The sequence below is a fragment of the Octodon degus genome, unplaced genomic scaffold (genome assembly GCF_000260255.1).
Source record: "Octodon degus isolate 3935 unplaced genomic scaffold, OctDeg1.0 scaffold00018, whole genome shotgun sequence".
Taxonomy (NCBI): Eukaryota; Metazoa; Chordata; class Mammalia; order Rodentia; family Octodontidae; genus Octodon; species Octodon degus.
The window spans coordinates 15,604,682-15,622,326 of record NW_004524594.1 but is presented as its reverse complement, the minus strand read 5'-3'; the positions used below and the strand labels follow the sequence as shown (position 1 = coordinate 15,622,326).

General features: G+C 38.7%; 1 protein-coding gene and 1 non-coding gene across 2 annotated transcripts in view; both read right to left on the bottom strand.

Moving 5' to 3' along the window:
- The window catches only part of Cstf3 (cleavage stimulation factor subunit 3), a 90,477-nt gene that overhangs the window by 18,933 nt on the left and 53,899 nt on the right, over positions 1-17,645 (bottom strand). Inside the window, exons 4-10 of the mRNA XM_004627064.2 lie at positions 11,954-11,986; positions 10,760-10,857; positions 9,688-9,754; positions 9,573-9,607; positions 9,361-9,487; positions 3,055-3,132; positions 1,764-1,926 (exon numbers count right to left, since the gene is read on the bottom strand). Coding sequence (XP_004627121.1) covers positions 1,764-1,926; positions 3,055-3,132; positions 9,361-9,487; positions 9,573-9,607; positions 9,688-9,754; positions 10,760-10,857; positions 11,954-11,986 — 601 coding nt within the window. The remainder of the gene's footprint in view (positions 1-1,763; positions 1,927-3,054; positions 3,133-9,360; positions 9,488-9,572; positions 9,608-9,687; positions 9,755-10,759; positions 10,858-11,953; positions 11,987-17,645) is intronic.
- On the bottom strand, positions 5,712-5,841 carry LOC111815621. The gene has a single exon (XR_002820293.1). It is a non-coding gene; the product is annotated as a small nucleolar RNA SNORA3/SNORA45 family (small nucleolar RNA).

Genomic DNA, 17,645 nt, shown 5'->3' with positions numbered 1-17,645 from the left:
CCCCAGCACCACATGCCAGCCAGCCCTGCCCCCTGGTGGGCTGAGCTGGACACACACACACACACACACACACACACACACACACACACACAATAAATGTTAAAAATAAAAAAAAAATAAATTTGCAAAAAAAAAAAAAAAATCCTGAAGAAAGGACAGAAGCTGGACAGATGAGAAACAAATGGAGCAGCTGAAGGAGAAAGGCAAGAACAAAAAAAGCAAAGAAAATAATATTTGCAAAGGTCTATAGGAGACTGAGCAAGGGAAGATGGAAGGAATAATAAAGTTCCAAATTCCAGTCAAGCAGCAGCAGAATTATTTATATCAAACTCCCGCTCCTGAAAATAGAAATTATAAACTGAGGCCTGGGGGTACAGCTCTGCAGTAGTGTGTGTGCTTAGCATGCACAAAATGCTGGGCTCAATTCCCAGCAGCCCCTCTCAAATACAAACACGTGAAAACTGAAAAAGTACCAAAATTAACAAAGTATACTAGAGTATGACTATAAGGAATCAGAAATCAGAGGATATCCTTTAGAAAAATGGAAATGTACTGGGTAAGATCTGTGCTTTGTATAGCTTTTTCCTTGAAAGGCGTACCCAGGTCTGAAGCTCTGGGATAGCTAGAACTTGGGGCAATTCCCAAGCATTACTAGCTTGAAGTAACATGGAGTTCTGGTCTATGAGAGCAGCTGAAAACTTAGGGGACAAAGCCCCCAATAGAGCCGGAGCCTGAAAATCTGGGCAGAAATGTCCTCAAATCATTAGTGGAACCCTGCAATGTACATAAAAGGAAAGAGCACAAAGAACCCAGCAGAAAGCAAAGCCAGAGGGCTAAGAGTTAAACAGACATCTCAGCAGGCACCTATTATAGGGTATACTGAGTCTGGAATTTGAACCTACCCAGATGGTATGGATAAACACCTCAGTAAACTTTGCATTATGATTTAGAAATAGACTGAGTCCCAAGACTAAGGGATTTGCCTTGAGAGTAAGGATAAAACAGATCTAACTTCACAGTAGAAAACCATATCTCCACAAGGTCCAAGTGGTCTGTCAGTAATGTAATTTCCTCCTGAATACACTCAGTATTCTCCAGAGGAAGATAACAGTATGCAGAATCTTTATAACGGATCATTTGTACAGTGTCAAAAAGAAAAAACTTAATGTCTAGATAAGGGATGACACAGGAAAACGTGACCAAATCAAAACCCATGATGGCTGGTGGCCTAGATGCTGGGTTGGCAGGTAAGGACTTCAGAAATCCTGCTGTAAGTATGTCTAAGGATCTAAAGAAAAAGAGGATAACACATGGAATCTCAACAGAGAAGTGGAAAAAATAAAGAAGGAACAATAATAAATAAGAAGATTTCTTTCTTTCTTTTTTTTTTTTTGCGGAACCGGGGATTGAACTCAGGCCCTTGCACTTGCCAGGTAAGTGCTTATTCCACTGAGCTATCTCCCCAGCCCAAGAAAATTTCTAAAATGGAAATTTATATAACTGAAAAGTATAAAAGATAAGTTTCCTGGATGGGTCTAACAGCAGACTGTATATAGTAAAACAGAAGTTGACATAGAGATAAAAACCACAGGCATTATTAAGCCTGAAGAACAGAAGAGCAAAAGATTAGGGATAAAAAAATCAGATCTTTGAGTTTAATCCCCAGTACTGAAAAAGAAAAAAAAGTCAGATCTTGCCATGTGTGGGATAGCTAGTGGCCTAACGCACAGGTGATTGGACTCCTGGGAGGTTCATCTTAATACCTCTTTTTGTTATAAGGGTCTGGTCCTCTGTGCGAAGAGGGTTGCTCTTTTCCCACTGTATATATTTTTTCCACATGTCTACTTGCTGAGCTTCTTGAGGAGTATTCTGAGGAGGCACTGAAGGGGCATTGCGATCCAAACCTTTCATTACTGTCTCATATTCCTAAAAGAAAAAAAGGATTCTTTAATGAGAATGCTTCGGGAAGTCTGGAGCAATTCCAATATGTGAAATGGAGTGGGTTAGTTTGAAAACTTTGTTCAAAATGCCTAGTTTTTCTAAACATTACTTAGTATTACCTAAAAAGTAAGAACTGATTAAGAAAAAAATAATAGTATTATCCACCCCCACCCAAGAACAGGTACTCCAGGGAGGGTGAGCACAGTAGTCACTGGCCCCTTCTGCAGGTGATCCAGGAGGGTCACTCCCCAAGATGTGCGGGTTGGCAGATCAGTGGGACGGAAGACCTGGCGGCATTATTATTGCCATTTCTGGAGAAACTTCTTTTAAAATTTCAACAGTTCATACTAATAGGTTATTTTTCTTAATTTCTAACAGTGTCAATGAATGGAAAGATATGTACAGTACCTGTCCCGGAGAGCTGCTTTACTTTATAATCATACTCTGATGACAAAGTGATACAGTATTCAAATGAGTTAATCAAGGGAATAATATGAACGATTTCATTAGTTCCAAGTAGAACCTTGGATTCTTTTTTTTTTTTTTTTTTTTTGAGATAGGGTCCATGTAGTTTATACTGGCCTTACTATAGCCCGGGTTAGCCTTGAACTCATGGTGATCCTCCTGCCTCAGCCTCCTAAGTGCTGGAAATACAGGTGTGCACTACCACAACTAGCTTCAAACTTTCTATCTCCTTTATTTGTAAATTTTTTAAGTTATTTCTTCCAAATCTAATTTATTTTATTTTTCCTTTAACATACCTACAAAGAAGTATTTCATTTCAAAAATATCATCTGCTCAAACAGATGATGCATCAATTAATTGCAATTAACTGTTACTAGTTAAGATTGGTAATGACTGAAAATACCAAGAGAGGTATTTTCTGAGCTACTGCCCCTTAGCTCAGTTCTTTAAGTGGCTGCTTCAACAAAGCAGTCAGGCTCGGGTTGCTGTGGTTCGATCCCCACAACTCAAGCCAGCCAAACCTGCCCTGAAGGCATTCGGAGAAAAAAAAAAAATACTGAAAATACCAAGAGTAACACCAGAGAGGAAAAGGTTTGCTATTAACAAATGTAGTAATCGTTGAAATAAATGGTTGAAGGATTTCCTTACCTTTGCTACACGCCTAGCATTCATGTAGTCTCTACTCCGATCTTCAATCATTTTCTTAGCTAAGTGAATGTTGATACCCTAAGAAAAAACAAACACATATATTACTATTATTAATTTGATTGATTGTACTTCTGCAGATTAAGCCCCAGCTTTGTACTGGACAGGCAAGTGCGTGACTTCTGAGTTAGATACTCAGCCCCCCTCCAAAGATATTTTTAAATTAAGCATATAGACATACATAGATACATACATACATTCATTTATTTGCAATATTGGGTATCGAACCCAGGACCTTCACAGTTACATCACCAACCCCTTTATTTATTTTTATTTATTTGTGTATTTGGTACAGGGTCTCACTACGCAGATTGGGTTTATGGTGATCCTCTTGTTTTCAGCCTCCCCAGTGCTGGCATTAAAGTCATGCACCACCACACCTGGACTCTGTGGTCTGCTCAGTAGGCCCCAGGGGCAGGGCCGGCAAGTGATGCGGGACCAGGGATCAAACCTTGGTCTCTGTGCTTGACAAAGCAGGTACTTAGTTCACTGAGCTATCTTACCAATTTTATTTATTTATGTAGGACATAATCTGGTTAAGTTGCTAGCTTGAGCTTTAACTTGTGATCCTCTTGCCTCAGCCTCCCAGAGTGTTAGGATGACAGGCTTATGCCACTACATTCTGTTTAGCATGATACAGTCTATTTGCTAAATAACTTCTTTCCCCTCTAGGATTGGGCATTAAGCCCAGGGAGTGCTAAGCTATATCTCTACTCCTTTTGTATTGTTAAGATAGGCTTTTTCTAAATTGCTCATTTTGGCTCGAGCTTGCAGCCCTCCTGCTTCAGCCTCCTGAATATCTATGATATAGCCATGTACTACCAGTTGTGCCTCGCCTAAAGAACTTTAAATACTTTATTTAAAAATATTTTTGTCTATTATATGTTTGACCATGCTTCAAAAATCAAAGAGGGACCAGGCATGGTGGTACACACTTGTAATCCCAGCATTTGGGAGGCTAAGGCAGGACTGCTGCAAGTTCGAGATCAGACTGGGCCACAAAGCGAGTTCTAGGCCAGCCTGAACCACTGAGATAGGAAACCCCATCTCAAAAAGATGGATAAACCAAAAACGGTCTGTTTATCTCTATTATGAGATTCCAGAGTTTTCATGTACCATGAATTTTATTTTTAAAACTAAGAAATCAGTTTGAAGTAATCAATTATTTCAAATAAAATTCTACTAATAAGGAACAATTTACAGATTCATCTGGGCAAATAACCAGGGCTAAACTTAAATGCAGGAGCAGCCCTTTGCTAACTAGGTTAGTACAGCTTAAAAAAAAAAGCATGAGTAGCCAGGAAAGGAACATTACTACCCATGCATACCAGTTGTTAATGATTAAGCTAAGAATTCCTGGAATATTATTAATCCTGGACCCATGAGATCAAAATAATCTTCATATAATATTAAGATGCTGCCTCGCACAAATACGTGTATGGTAGTTTTTCCAGAGGCTACATGACATTCAGTGTGATCGAATGATTGCTTTTAGAAGTAAATATGAAGATCAAGCTGATTCTTTTTCAATTATTTTATTAGTATGTTTGCAGTGCAGTGATTATATTCACTGTACATATATAATATGTATTAATATATATTACAATATCTATATTAAGATATCTTACTATCTTTTTAAAAAAATTTATTTATTTATGTGTGTGTGTGTGTGTGTGTGTGTGTGTGTGTGGCCAGCTCAGCCCACCAGGGGGCGGGGCCGGCTGGCATGTGGTGCTGGGGGATTGAACCGCGGTCCCTGTGCTTTGCTAAGCTTGTTCTAAGTAGGTGCTTTAGACCACTGAGCCATCTCACCAGCCTTCTTACTATCTTTTTTTTTTTTTTTGGTGGAACTGGGGATTGAACTCAGGCCTTAGTCCTTGTCTGGGAAGCGCTTATTCCACTGAGCCATCTCCCCGGCCCCCCCTCTTACTATCTTAATTCTTTGATTTTTTTTTTTTTATCTCCTTCCCCTCCTTCAAGCTGTTTCCTATTAAACTATTCATTAGAAATTTGCAAAAATATAAGCCAGTCAGGCATGGTGGCACAGACCCATAACCCCAGAACTCGGGAGGCTGAGGCATGAGGGTTGGTGCAAGGTCGAGGCCAGCCTGGACTGCAAAGTGAGCTGAAGGCCAGCCTGAACTGCATGGTGAGGCCCTGCCTAAAAAATAAATTCATACACACACACACACACACACACACACACACACACACGTGTATATATAGATATATATCAATGCTATCCATTCTCACTAAATTTTTTTCTTGCTTTGAAATACAGTTGTTGTTTTTTTTGCTGCTGTTGTTAATTTGTTTTGGATTTTTTTTTTTTTTTTTTTCCAGAACCGGGGATTGAACTCAGGCCCTCGTGCTTGCCAGGCAAGTGATTATTCTACTGCGCCATCTCCCCGGCCCTGTTTTGGATTTTTTTGAGACAGGTCTCAAAAGGCTGGCCTCAAATTCATGGCAATTCTATTTCAGCCTCCTGAGTGCTGGGATTACAGGCATACGCCATTATACCTGACTTTATTAGTGTTATTTTTAAGTGAATTAGAGTAAATATCTTTTTAAACTTTTACTTTAAACTTTTTTTTCTTTTAACACATTACTACCCTGGTGACTGACTGTGCCACAATGCCCACAGCCAGCGAATAAGGCCAGCAGTTAATCTTTGAGGACTCTAGCACACTGAGGCAACAGCCAATACCCAAGCGTGACTCTAGCCTCGACTTAACTCCTAGCATGTCAAATATTGATAGAGAAAAGCTACACTAAAAATAAATGTTCTAGTTCAGCATAGTGGTACAACTTATAACCCAATAGTCTGGGTGGCTGAGACACAAAGACTACAAGTTTGAACCCAGCCTGGGCAATTTAGTGACTTGGCTAGGACGTGTCTCAAAATTAAAAAAAAAGGTCTAAGGAGCACACTCTCTATAGCTAGATCTTGAAACAGCACCAAAAATCAACAAATGAGACCATGTCAAGTTAAAGAGCTTCTGCACAGCAAAAGAAACAATCGACAGAGTGAAAAGACAATGTAAAGAACGGAAAAAATTCGTGCCAATTACTCCTTAGAAAGAGGAGCAATATGTAGAATATACAAAGGACTAAAACAAAATTAGAGCTGTCAAAATAAAAGGTCCAACCAAAACTGAGCAAGTAGGGAGGGCAAGATAGCTCAGCAGACAAAGAGCCTGCTTTGGCAAGTGCAGAGACCAGGGTTCGATCCCTGGTCCTGCATGCCTCGCTAGCCAGCAACTGAGTCCAGGCATGGTGGCGCACACCTGTAATCCCAGCACTGCAAAGGCTGAAAACAGGAGGATCACTGCGAGTCCGATCTGCATAGTGAAACATGTACCAAATACACAAATTAAAACAAAAAGGAAAAAAATAAACTGAGCAAGTGAAGTGAATAGACACTTCCTAGAAGTATAAATGGCCAATAAATACATGAAAAAATGTTCAGTTTCTCTAGCCATTAACAGAAATGCAAATTAAAACAACACTGACAGCCTATCTTTTTTTTTTTTTCCCAGAACCAAGGACTGAACTCAGGCCCTTGTGCTTGCTAGGCAAGCACTTACTCTACTGAGCTATCTCCCCAGCCCTGACAGCCTTTCTTATTTGGCTTTTTGGTTTTTTTGGATACAGGGTAGACTCATGGTGATCCTCCTGTCTCAGCCTCCCCAGTGCTGGGATTACAAGTCTGCGCCACTGCGCCAGGTTTCAGTGGCCAGCACACACAGCACCTGGCGTTCTGGGGCCAGCACAGAAAGCAGTACTGGGGATCAAACCTGGGTCCTTCCTTGAGCTTGCCAGGCAGGTGCTTAGACCACCAAGCTACATCTCCAATCCCCTTGAGAGTCTACCTTACCTTTGAAAGAACTGCTATCATTAAGAAATCAAATAATAACAAACATCATCAAGGCTGAAGGGAAAAAGGAAACCTATACTGTTGGTGGGAATGTAAACTAATACAAGCACTATGGAAATCAGTATAGTTTCTCAAAACACTAAAACTAGAAATCCCATTAAAAAAAAATTCATGAGGGGCAGGGAGATGGCTCAGTGGAATGAGCGCTTCCCTGGCAAGCTCAAGGGCCTGAGTTCAATCCCTGATTCTGCAAAAAAAAAAATCATTTGACCCAACTATTCCCATTCTAGATATTCTCCCAAAACTGTTAGATACATTACATTACAGTGCCATATCCATACTTCTGTTTATAGCAGCACAATTCATGAAAGCTAAATCTGGAAGCTGGATATCATGGCACATGCATGTAATCCCAGCATTCAGGATGCTGAGGCAGGAGGACCACCGTGAGTTTGAGGCCAGGCTGGGCTACAAAATGAATTTAAGACCAGCCTGAACCATGTAGTGAGACTGTCTCAAAATGAAGAGAACTAAATCTTGGAAGTAGCGTTGATGTCCATCAACAGATGAATGCATAAAGAAAATGAGATATTTACATGCAATGGAATATTATTCTGCCATAAAGGATAAACTTGAGTCATTTATAGGAAAACGAGGGCACTTTGAAACCATAATGCTAAGTGAAATAAATCAGATACACAGGCTTAAGGGCTACATGCTTTCTCTCATATGAGAAACCCAAATGTAAATAAAGAGCAAAATAAGAGGCAGACATGTAATAGGAAGTAGGGAGATCTTTTGCAAATGGGAAGCAGACCAGGAGATGGAGGGAGGGGAGGTGAAGGGAATGGAAAATAATTAAGATGCGTTATGTGCGTCACCAATTCCCTTGGATGCAATCATTATGTACTGCAAATGTGTTACAAAAAGAAAAAATTAAGAAAAAGGTAAACTCAAAAAAGAAAAAAGGCTGAGGCTATAGCTCATGGAGAATGCCCTACACTAACTCTCCAGCACTTAAAAAAGTAAAAATAGTCTTTTCTTGGAGGCCACAAAAACTTTATTTTAGGGCCGGCCAGATAGCTCAGTGGATTAAAGCAGCTGCTTAGGCAGACACAGGAACCGAGGTTAGTTAGATCCCCAGAGTATCATGCTGGCCCCACTTGAAGGGTGCCTTGAGACAGAGATTGAGACTGGGTGTGGTGCTGCCCCTGTAATCCCAGCACTTGCAACCTGTGTAGTGAGACCCTGTAGACCCTGCACTAAATTTAAAAAAAAGAGCAACTTTATTTGTTGTATGGGGGATTAAACCCAGGGTGTTTGCACTGAGAAACATTTCCAGGCCATTGATATATTTTTAACTTGACACAGGGTCTTGTTGAATCCCTAAATTGTCCAGGCTGGCTCCAATTTACAGTGCTTCTGTTTCAGCCTTCCAGGGCCAGGTTGGTCTTCGATAATTCTTAACATCCCAAGACCAAAACATTCGAGAACTGCTGCTTATTTCTTTGAAGGAACAGGTTCACAACCCTCGGTAATGCTTCAAATCACAATGTACCTGAGGAACTATGTCCAGCATAGTTAGCATGTGTGTTTATAGATAAAGGCTGCTTACCTTAGCTGGTTAAAGCATATACCAATGAAACACAGGTCTTAAAACTGCAGCCCCACATCTCAGAAACTGAAACCAATAACCCCATCACTGAAATTTGGTGAAAGAACAGCATGGTAACTGATCATTACTTCTGGAAAATTAATTTCAAAAAGGTATCATTTCACAGGAGATCAAGGGCAATGTGTGTATGTATGAATTTGTATATATGGGTTAGTATTTAATAAATAGTTTTACAAAAATCATAGTTTTCCCAGCGTATTTGCTAAAAAATAACACTAACAGAGATTCTTAAAACCTTGCAAAAAAACCAAAAAACCCTTGCCTGTAATCCCAGCATTCAGAAGGCCAAAGCAGGAGGATCACTGAGACTTGAGGCCAACCTTGGCTACAAAGTAAACATAGTAAGTTCAAGTTCAAGTCCAGCCAGAATGGCATTTTGAGATGCTGTCTCAAAATAAATAAATAAATAAATAAATAAATAAATAAATAAATAAATCAAACCATGCACAAAACATTAGAAATTGCCCTTCCATTATAATCAATATAGAATCCAGCATTGGCCAGGGTTGCAATTCTGTGCTAGAACAATTGCCTGGTATGTGTCAGACCCAAAATGTGATCCCCAGCACAGGAGAAGGGGGAGGTCAGAGGATAAAAAATGTGCAACATTAATGCTCATTTAATAAAGGCTAGAATTCACAATTCCCAATTGAAAATACATTAAATTATGATAATCAACTACTCCAGCCTAAATTACCTCTTCATATTTGTTATAGTCTCTCCATAGCTGTTCAATGTTGATCATGGGATTAACACAGCCTCGCTGATAAACTCTTCGGACAGCTGTTATTCTCTGGTTTTCTGCATAAGATCCAACTGCTTCCCTAGGATTGGATAAAAAATGCTATCAATTATATTTTTATCTAAATCAACTGCTCACAGGGAAACAAAAACTATGAAAATACTTACACGCCTTTTAAGAAGTTGATATAATCCACCCAAATCTAAGAAATTAAAAAAAAAAGTCAGAATCTTTCTTTTTATTTCAAATTTAAGCGTATACTGTTAAAATTTAAAAATCTACCTGATAGGACATAATTTCCATTCCGATTTTATCCAGTGCAAAGTCATAAGCTTGAGCCATTTTCTCTCTGAAATTAATGTGAAAGGCATGTTGTCAAAATGTACCTACAATTAAAACATAACTTCTGAACATAAGATCGCAACAGCATTTGAACATTCTCTATAAAGACAAAGTGAAGGCATGTTTCTAAGTACATAAAGTGGTTTTTACGTCAAGTTTGCAGGGGCCACTGACTTAAGTACTGTTTCCTGTTTGTAAGCTTATCAGAGATAAGAGAAGGTTCATGCCTTATTCATCTTTTTATCTTTTAAGTTTCCTAATTTTATATATAATAGATTTGAGGGTGGAAATAGGTGTTCCTTTCTTTAAGAAGGTAAATTATATCTTAAGATCCGTTAGCTTCAAAGTAAAACTGAGGGAGAAAGAACTTCAATATAAGATAATGAAGTCAAATCGGGAAGTGATGATAAAGATAAAATTGTAGTCATACAAATAATTTTTTATTGACAAAAATAGAACTTGAGAATGTTCACTACTTACACTGAGAGAGATGGGTAGGTGTTGTGTAAGCCACAGAGGGGACACTGACTACCCAACAGTTACCTTGGATCATTTAAAATGCCACACTGCATTGTACCTTGCAAAGAGTGGTACCAGGACAAGTATGAAAAAACATTTTGGAACCAGGGAGATAGTTCAGCAGCGTAAGTGCCTGCCTGGCAAGTCAAGGTCCTGAGTTCAATCCCCAGCACCAAAGACCAAACAAACAAAGAAACAAAAATTGAAAGAAAAAAAAAATTGAAAATGTTCGACAAGACTGTCAACACAGTGGCTCGGTGTTTCAAATATACAGTATTTGAATACAGAAAGGTTTGGGTGATTCAGTTCTCCAGAGTGAGACTATAATGTCAGCAGATTTCTTTGGATCATTTTTCCTGATTTGATGGAGAATCTCAATGTCTTAAATCCTTTAATGTCTTCCCACAGGAGGCTAAGAGACAGGGTGAGAATAAGTAGAATTGGTTCTGTGCCTGGAGAGGACCTGTACTCTTCAAATTCTGGTATTACTTACTTGTAACTTGGTAGTTTACCCTTGGTTTCTCGGACATACGAAAGATAACACTTCCATAAATCAATGTGCAAAACCTTCATAAGGCATCTCTGAAATAGCTTTAAATACAAGAAAACACCAGAATTCAGTTAAGTTTCACATGTATGTTGATGAAATGCAGCATTTATTTATTTATTTATTTTATTTTATTTTTTGGCGGAACCAGGGATTGAACTCAGATCCTTGCGTTTGCCAGTCAAGTGCTTATCCTACTGAGCCATCTCCCCGGCCCCTCAGTTTTTATTTTTTAAGAGTCAGGGCCTCACTATATAGTTCAGGCTGACCTGGAATGAACATTATGAACTCGCAGTGATCTTCCTGCCTCAGCCTCCCAAATTCAGGGATTATAGGTATATGCCAAGATGTCTGGCTGAAATGCAGTATTAAAAAAAAAATTCAAACTGGACAAAATAGCACATGCCTGTAGTCTCAATTACCTGGGAAGTTGAGACAGGACAATCCTAAATTTATGGTCAGCCTTGGCAATTTCATAAAATCCTGTCTTGAAATACAACTAATAGAGATGGGTATGTGCCTCACTGGTATAGCACTTGCTTAGCAGGCCTGGTTTAGTTCTCATTATCTCTTAAAAAAAAAAGACCAGCCCTTTCAGGAATTTATTTTCTTTTAAATGAAAGTAAAACAGTATTTCTCTCCTAGTTTTAGTTTAGACAATGAAAATAATTCTCCCCATGATTTTGGTTAGTAGTATATATGTACTTAACTCTCTAGTACTGCAAAAATAATACTAAATGAATAAAACTAATTATTTTCTTTTCCTTTTCCTAAATTTTTGGCACTGAGGAGATAGCTCAGTGGTCTAAGCACCTGTCTAGCAAGCGCAAAGCCTAGCCGGCCACTGACACCGGGCATGGTGGTGCACACCTGTAAATCCCAGTGCTGGGGAGACTGAGACAGGAGGATGACTATGAGTCAGAGCTGTGTAGCAAGACCCTGTACCAAATAAATAAATAAATAAATAAATAAATAAATAAGATTTTTTAAAATTTTATGGAGAATATATTAAGCATATAAAAAAGGTAAATAAGTAAAATTCCTAATTATTTCCTAGATTCAGTTAATATTTTATATATCTGCCTTATATTTTGTCTTAAAGTTCACCATAAAATTCACAGCATATTCAAAAGAACTTACCTTTTCAACTTTGTCATAATTTTTAGCTTTAATCTAAAGAGAAACAAAGAAACACATAAGATTAACATTATTTTCTTACAGTATCAACACATTGTCTTGATTTTTGCCTTTTTTTAAAACTAATTTTTAACCAGCCTTACAAATTCATCTCTACACTTAATTACTAAGTCAGCTCTTCAGGAACAGCAACAGAAATTAGAACCCGTCAGAGATAGTTTTCACTCTACGTCTTGTGGAAACTGATTCTATGGGTTCTCACACTTACTTACACTGAAATTTTGTGAATAAAAAATTGTTAACTAGTGGCAAGACAATTACATAGTGAAGGTCTAGCCAAACAGTACTTCACACTTCTACTGAAAACAAACGTGACTTTTAAAATTTTGCTGAGGGGCCGGGGAGATGGCTCAGTAGAATAAGCACTTCCCTGGCAAGCGCAAGGGTCTGAGTTCAATCCCTGGTTCAGCCAAAACAAAATAAATAAATACATAAATAAATAAATAAAATAACAAGTTGAGTAAAGCAGCAAAAGATTTGCAAATTTTGGTAACACATAAGATAGTCAATCAGTCACTACTGCAGACAATGGAGCTACTACAGTGGATAAGATACTATCAAAGGACGCTAAGGAAGCTGGGTGTGGGTATGGCGTTGCAGACCTGTAATCCCAGCACTCAGGAGGCTGAGGCAGGATTGCTGTGTTCATGATCAACTTGCGCTACATAGTGAGCGTAAATGCAGCCTGAACTACACAGCAAGACCCTCTCAAAAACCAAAGCAACGAAAACATCACCCATACACCCACCTAACTCTCCCCACTCCAGAAACAAGTCATTATAAGAGAGGATGATAAGTGCTAAAATCAGAGAAAGACAGAGTGCTATGAGCATCTAGGAACAAATTTTTGAGCTAGAGGTGGCAAAAGGTTTCCAAAAAAGGGTTAAGATCTTAAAGATGGGACAGTTGATAAAGTAGGTTATTCTAGGCAGAAAGAATTACAGGTACAAAGACCAATATAAAATATTATAAGGTTTCCATTGAGTATTTTCATCAGGTAGTAGGTGGGGTGGTTGCCCGCTTGTGTCATATCAGTAAATTTTTGCTTTCACTCTTGGATAAGCAATAGTATTTTTTTTTTTTTAATGGTACAGGGAATTGAATTCAGGACCCTGCGCTTGCCAGGCAAGCACTTATTCTACTGAGCTATCTCTCTACCCCTACTAACAATATTTTGATTGGTTAGAGAGAAAGTCTGACTTCTCCTTTTCTCCAAAATAATACACAGATATTTTTTCTAGTTTTGACTTAAGCTGCTGCAAATGGGAAAAGAGAATCTTTCTCTTTTGTTGCTAGCTCACTTTCTCTCTGGAAAATGCAAATTTTCACTTTCATCCTCAATGCTCATAAATCTCCTGGCATGCCCAAATACACATTTTTGCTCTTTGGGGGGCAGTTTCAGTAAGGCTTTGAAGTATGACTTCTTCGAGTCACAATCTGACTATCCACACCTTTCTCTTCAGCTAAGGGAGAGACTACTACCTGTACCACAAGGTTGTTCTGAGGACTCAGGGAGGTAAGAAATGGGAGGCCTTTCAGACACTGCCCGGCAGCATAAGAACTTGTTAATTATATTGTTATGATCACCATGAATTCTCTTTGGAACTCAGCACGCCCTTTGAATCTGTGAGTTGAGGAAACACCTGTAGTTTTCAAACCTAGAAGTTTTAGCCCAGGAATTTTTTTAAAAATCATTGTCTCACATTCATCTTTTTTTGTTGCTGTTGTGTTTTGTTTTTGTTTTTGTTTTTCAGTACTGGAGATTGAGCTCAGGACCTTGTGCTTGCCAGGCATGCGCTTATTCTACTGAGCTATCTCCTCAGACCTCATTTGTTCTTTTTTGTCCTTTTAGGTTTATATTAGAACAAGGCATTGGACCAGGGCCTCTGCACTGAGAAACTTATACAACCTCAAGCTTTGTTGTTTGCTTTAAGGTAATTCTGTGACAGGCTCTTGCTAAGTCTCTATATTGCTCAGGCTGGGTCTGAACTTACAATCTTCCTGTCTGAAGTGTCGAAAAGTGCTAGAATTACAGTTGTGCATTACCATGCCCATCTTAGAACTACTATACAACTTAGGTCTCCTGATTTTGTCTTCAGAATCTATTATTTTTATCCTTTGAGGGTTTAGCTTAAGGTTTTAAAATAGTTTGTCTGCCTGAGTCTCTGGGCTATTAATTTTAAGTCTCCATATGACTATTTTCCTTCATTTAATTTATTGCTTTATTTAGTTTACAAATGCTTTTTGGCTCCAGAGATTTTTCTTAATATTGCATTTTAAATCTAACGTCTCTCTTCCAGCAGCAGCTCAATTTTCTTGGAGGCTTGTCCTGACAACTCTAGTGTATATTCCTTCCTTGCTGCTGGGTCCTCACATGGTTACCTTTACACTCACTGAAGCTGTGCTGGCAGTCCTAGCGTACTGGAAGTTGATTCCTTTTGTACTACAACAGCTGAGGAACAGGTGTAGGCAGAAAAAAGTCAGTGCTGGTGCTCTGGCAGGAACCCAGAAAATCTCTAGCTGAAAGCAGAGCTTGCTTGTTTGTTCTACTTTGGTTTCCTAGACACTAAGCTGACATCGACATTACTCTGGAGTAGAAAAGCAGTTGACGGGTTCCAAGCACTAATATGGGTCAGCTTCTTAGTCCTGGCCCTTGGCTAGTGATGGCAAACCTTCTAGAGCTTTCAATGAAATGAATATCCTACTCTGGTGTGTGTGTCACAGGGTCATCATCACTACTAGGCTATCAGTTGTTTTTTTTTTTTAAGAACCTAAGGTCTCTTTGCATCTAGTTTTTTTCACTGCATAGAGAATGGGAGTGAAATAGGGCCAGTTCAAATCATAACCTTCCCAGATTGTACACAGTTCTTGCAACTGATCAGGAAAACCAAAACTACCTGTTGGGAAAACTGGCAAAGCATGTAAGGAAGAAAATGAAAATGGTTAGGGCTGGCCAGATAGCTCAGTGGATTAAAGTGCCTGGTTAGGCAGACATGGGTGGGGCGCACTGACACAGCAATTGAGATTAGGCATGGTGACATGCGTCTGTAATCCCAGCGCTTGGGAGGCTGGGAACAGGAGAATTACTACAAGTCTGATCTGTGTAGTGAGACCCTATAGGCCCTGCACTAAATACAAAATAAATAAATAAATAAATAAATAAATTGGTTAAAACAAATATAACAACATATATAAACTTCCAAAGTGAGAAAGACAAGTTAAAATAGTACATATCAGGGCCTGCAAGATAGCTCAGTGGACTAAACACCTGCTTAGGCAAGCTCAGGGACCAGGTCTGATCTCAGCCCCGCCTCTGGGTGTGCTGAGCCAGCCAATGAGATGAGGTGTGGGGGCACGCACCTGCAATCCCAGCGCTGGGGATGCTGAAAACAGGGGGACAGGAGGATCACTATGAGTCTGAGCTGCATAGTGAGACCCTGTACCAAATATATAAAATACATAATACAAACATGTCACTTTGTATTAAGCAGAATAAAAACCTAACAAGGTATTTTTTTTTTTTCGGAACCGGGGATTGAACTCAGGCCCTTGTACTTGCCAGGCAAGCGCTTATTCTACTGAGCCATCTCCCTGGCCCCCTCTAACAAGGTATTAACACTTCCAAAGGTATGGAAGGACAAGATCTGCTACACAGCTAGGTAGAATATGAGTTGTTGCAATTGCTATGGGAAAGCTACTTCAAACAATGATTCAAATAACAAATATGCATTCCTTAACCTGGAGTTACTCCTGTAATCTATCCCATAGAAATAAAAGCACTAGCATATAAAGATGTTGGTAGAAAGTACTCACTGCAAACTGTAACAACAAAAGCAACAAAGTGAAAGCCCACCAACAGGGAATCATCTAATAGACTATAATGTATAGTTATCACGGACTATTATATACCCCTAAAAAAGTAGGTTATAGCTTTTTTTTTTTTTAAGGCATAGCTATTTTAGGTAACTGGGAAGGCTTTCCACAATATCTAATTGAAAGTAATAAAAATGTGCATAATGTAACGCATCTTTATAAAACAATGACTAAAAATAAATAATATGTATACATATGTATAATTTTATATAGAAAAAATAAGGAATATATACAAGGTTGCTATGGTTGACAAGAGTGATGTGGGTGAAGAATAGAGACAAGAAAAAAATTGCTACATGATCTCGTCTATTAAAGATTATATCCATGGGGCTGAGCAAGTAGCCCAGTGGTATAAGACTTGCTTAGCATGCACAGGGTTCTGAGTAATCCCTGGTACCACACAGAAAAAATTGCATCTACATATAATTTTACATTTTTCCCATACAGAAATTGGTCCTGTGTTCTAGATTCATAAATTATGTCTTGAACCGACACTAATACAACAAATACTTGTACCAAGAGACAATTTTGACTAATAGAGACTGGTTTTTTTTTTTTGGAACCAGGGATTGAACTCGGGCCCTTGTGCTTGCCAGGGAAGCGCTTATTCCACTGAGCCATCTCCCTGGCCCCAAGACTGACATTTAATACATGGCAACTGATGAATATTCATTATTTCAACAAATACTGAGTACCCCAATTGAACCACCACTAGTGGTATTAGCACAGTATCTATAATCTCATTATCTTGCAAATATCACTCATTCAAAAAATTAACTTTAAATCTGAGTATAGTGGTAAATGCCTGTAATCCCAGCACTTGGGAGGCTGAGGCAGAAAGACTGCAAGTTCAAGGTCAGCAAGGGATACATACAGAATGAGATTCTTCAAGAGGAAAAAAAAAGGTTTTAGAAAATTATCAATCTGCTTTGGGCATAAAATCTTCAATGTGAAAAAATGATATTTTGATAAAAATGTACCAATCTCTTTATTCCTCCCAGCATCAGCTTTGCAACTTACGTGAATATAGAAAGGTCAGTCACAGCTACTTCATAAAGCCTTCCCAATGACTGAACATATAAAGCACCTGAACACAAGTGCTAAAAAATGCCACCAACTAACATGGGTTGCATTAAAAAAAAAAAAAAAAAAGGCACTAATGTTTTACTGTATCTTCTCTAGACAGAACTGTGCAAACCAAGCAGGCAGAAAGAGCAATGTTATTACTATGATTGGCCTCATTTATGGTCAGAGGAGCAAGTTTGGTCCAGGTGACATTTATAGTCCAATAATGGTGAGACTAGTACAACGCCCTATTTTCAACCAACTTACCACTAGTGCATTTTCCTTATTTAAAAAATTATCCTAAATATGTATTTATCTAGAAGTTTACCTATCAGTGAAAATATTTTAAAACTATATTTAGGCATAGCCAGATATGGTAGCACACACTTGCAATCTCAACACTTGAGAAACTGAGGCAGGAGGATTGCGATTAATTCAAGGCCCCTGTAGGCCACATAGTTTAGGGCTAGTTTAAAATACATAGTAACACACAGTCTTACTTAGATAAAAAAAGTATCTATCTACACATACACAGACACATACGAATATATATAGCCACATGCATTTGTATAGGAATCCAAACTATACTACTGGATAACTCAAGTTTGGATACCACTTTAAAAATAAACTATGGGGGGCTGGAGAGATGGCTCAGTGGTCTAAAGCACCTAGGCTCAGTGGTCTAAAGCACCTACTT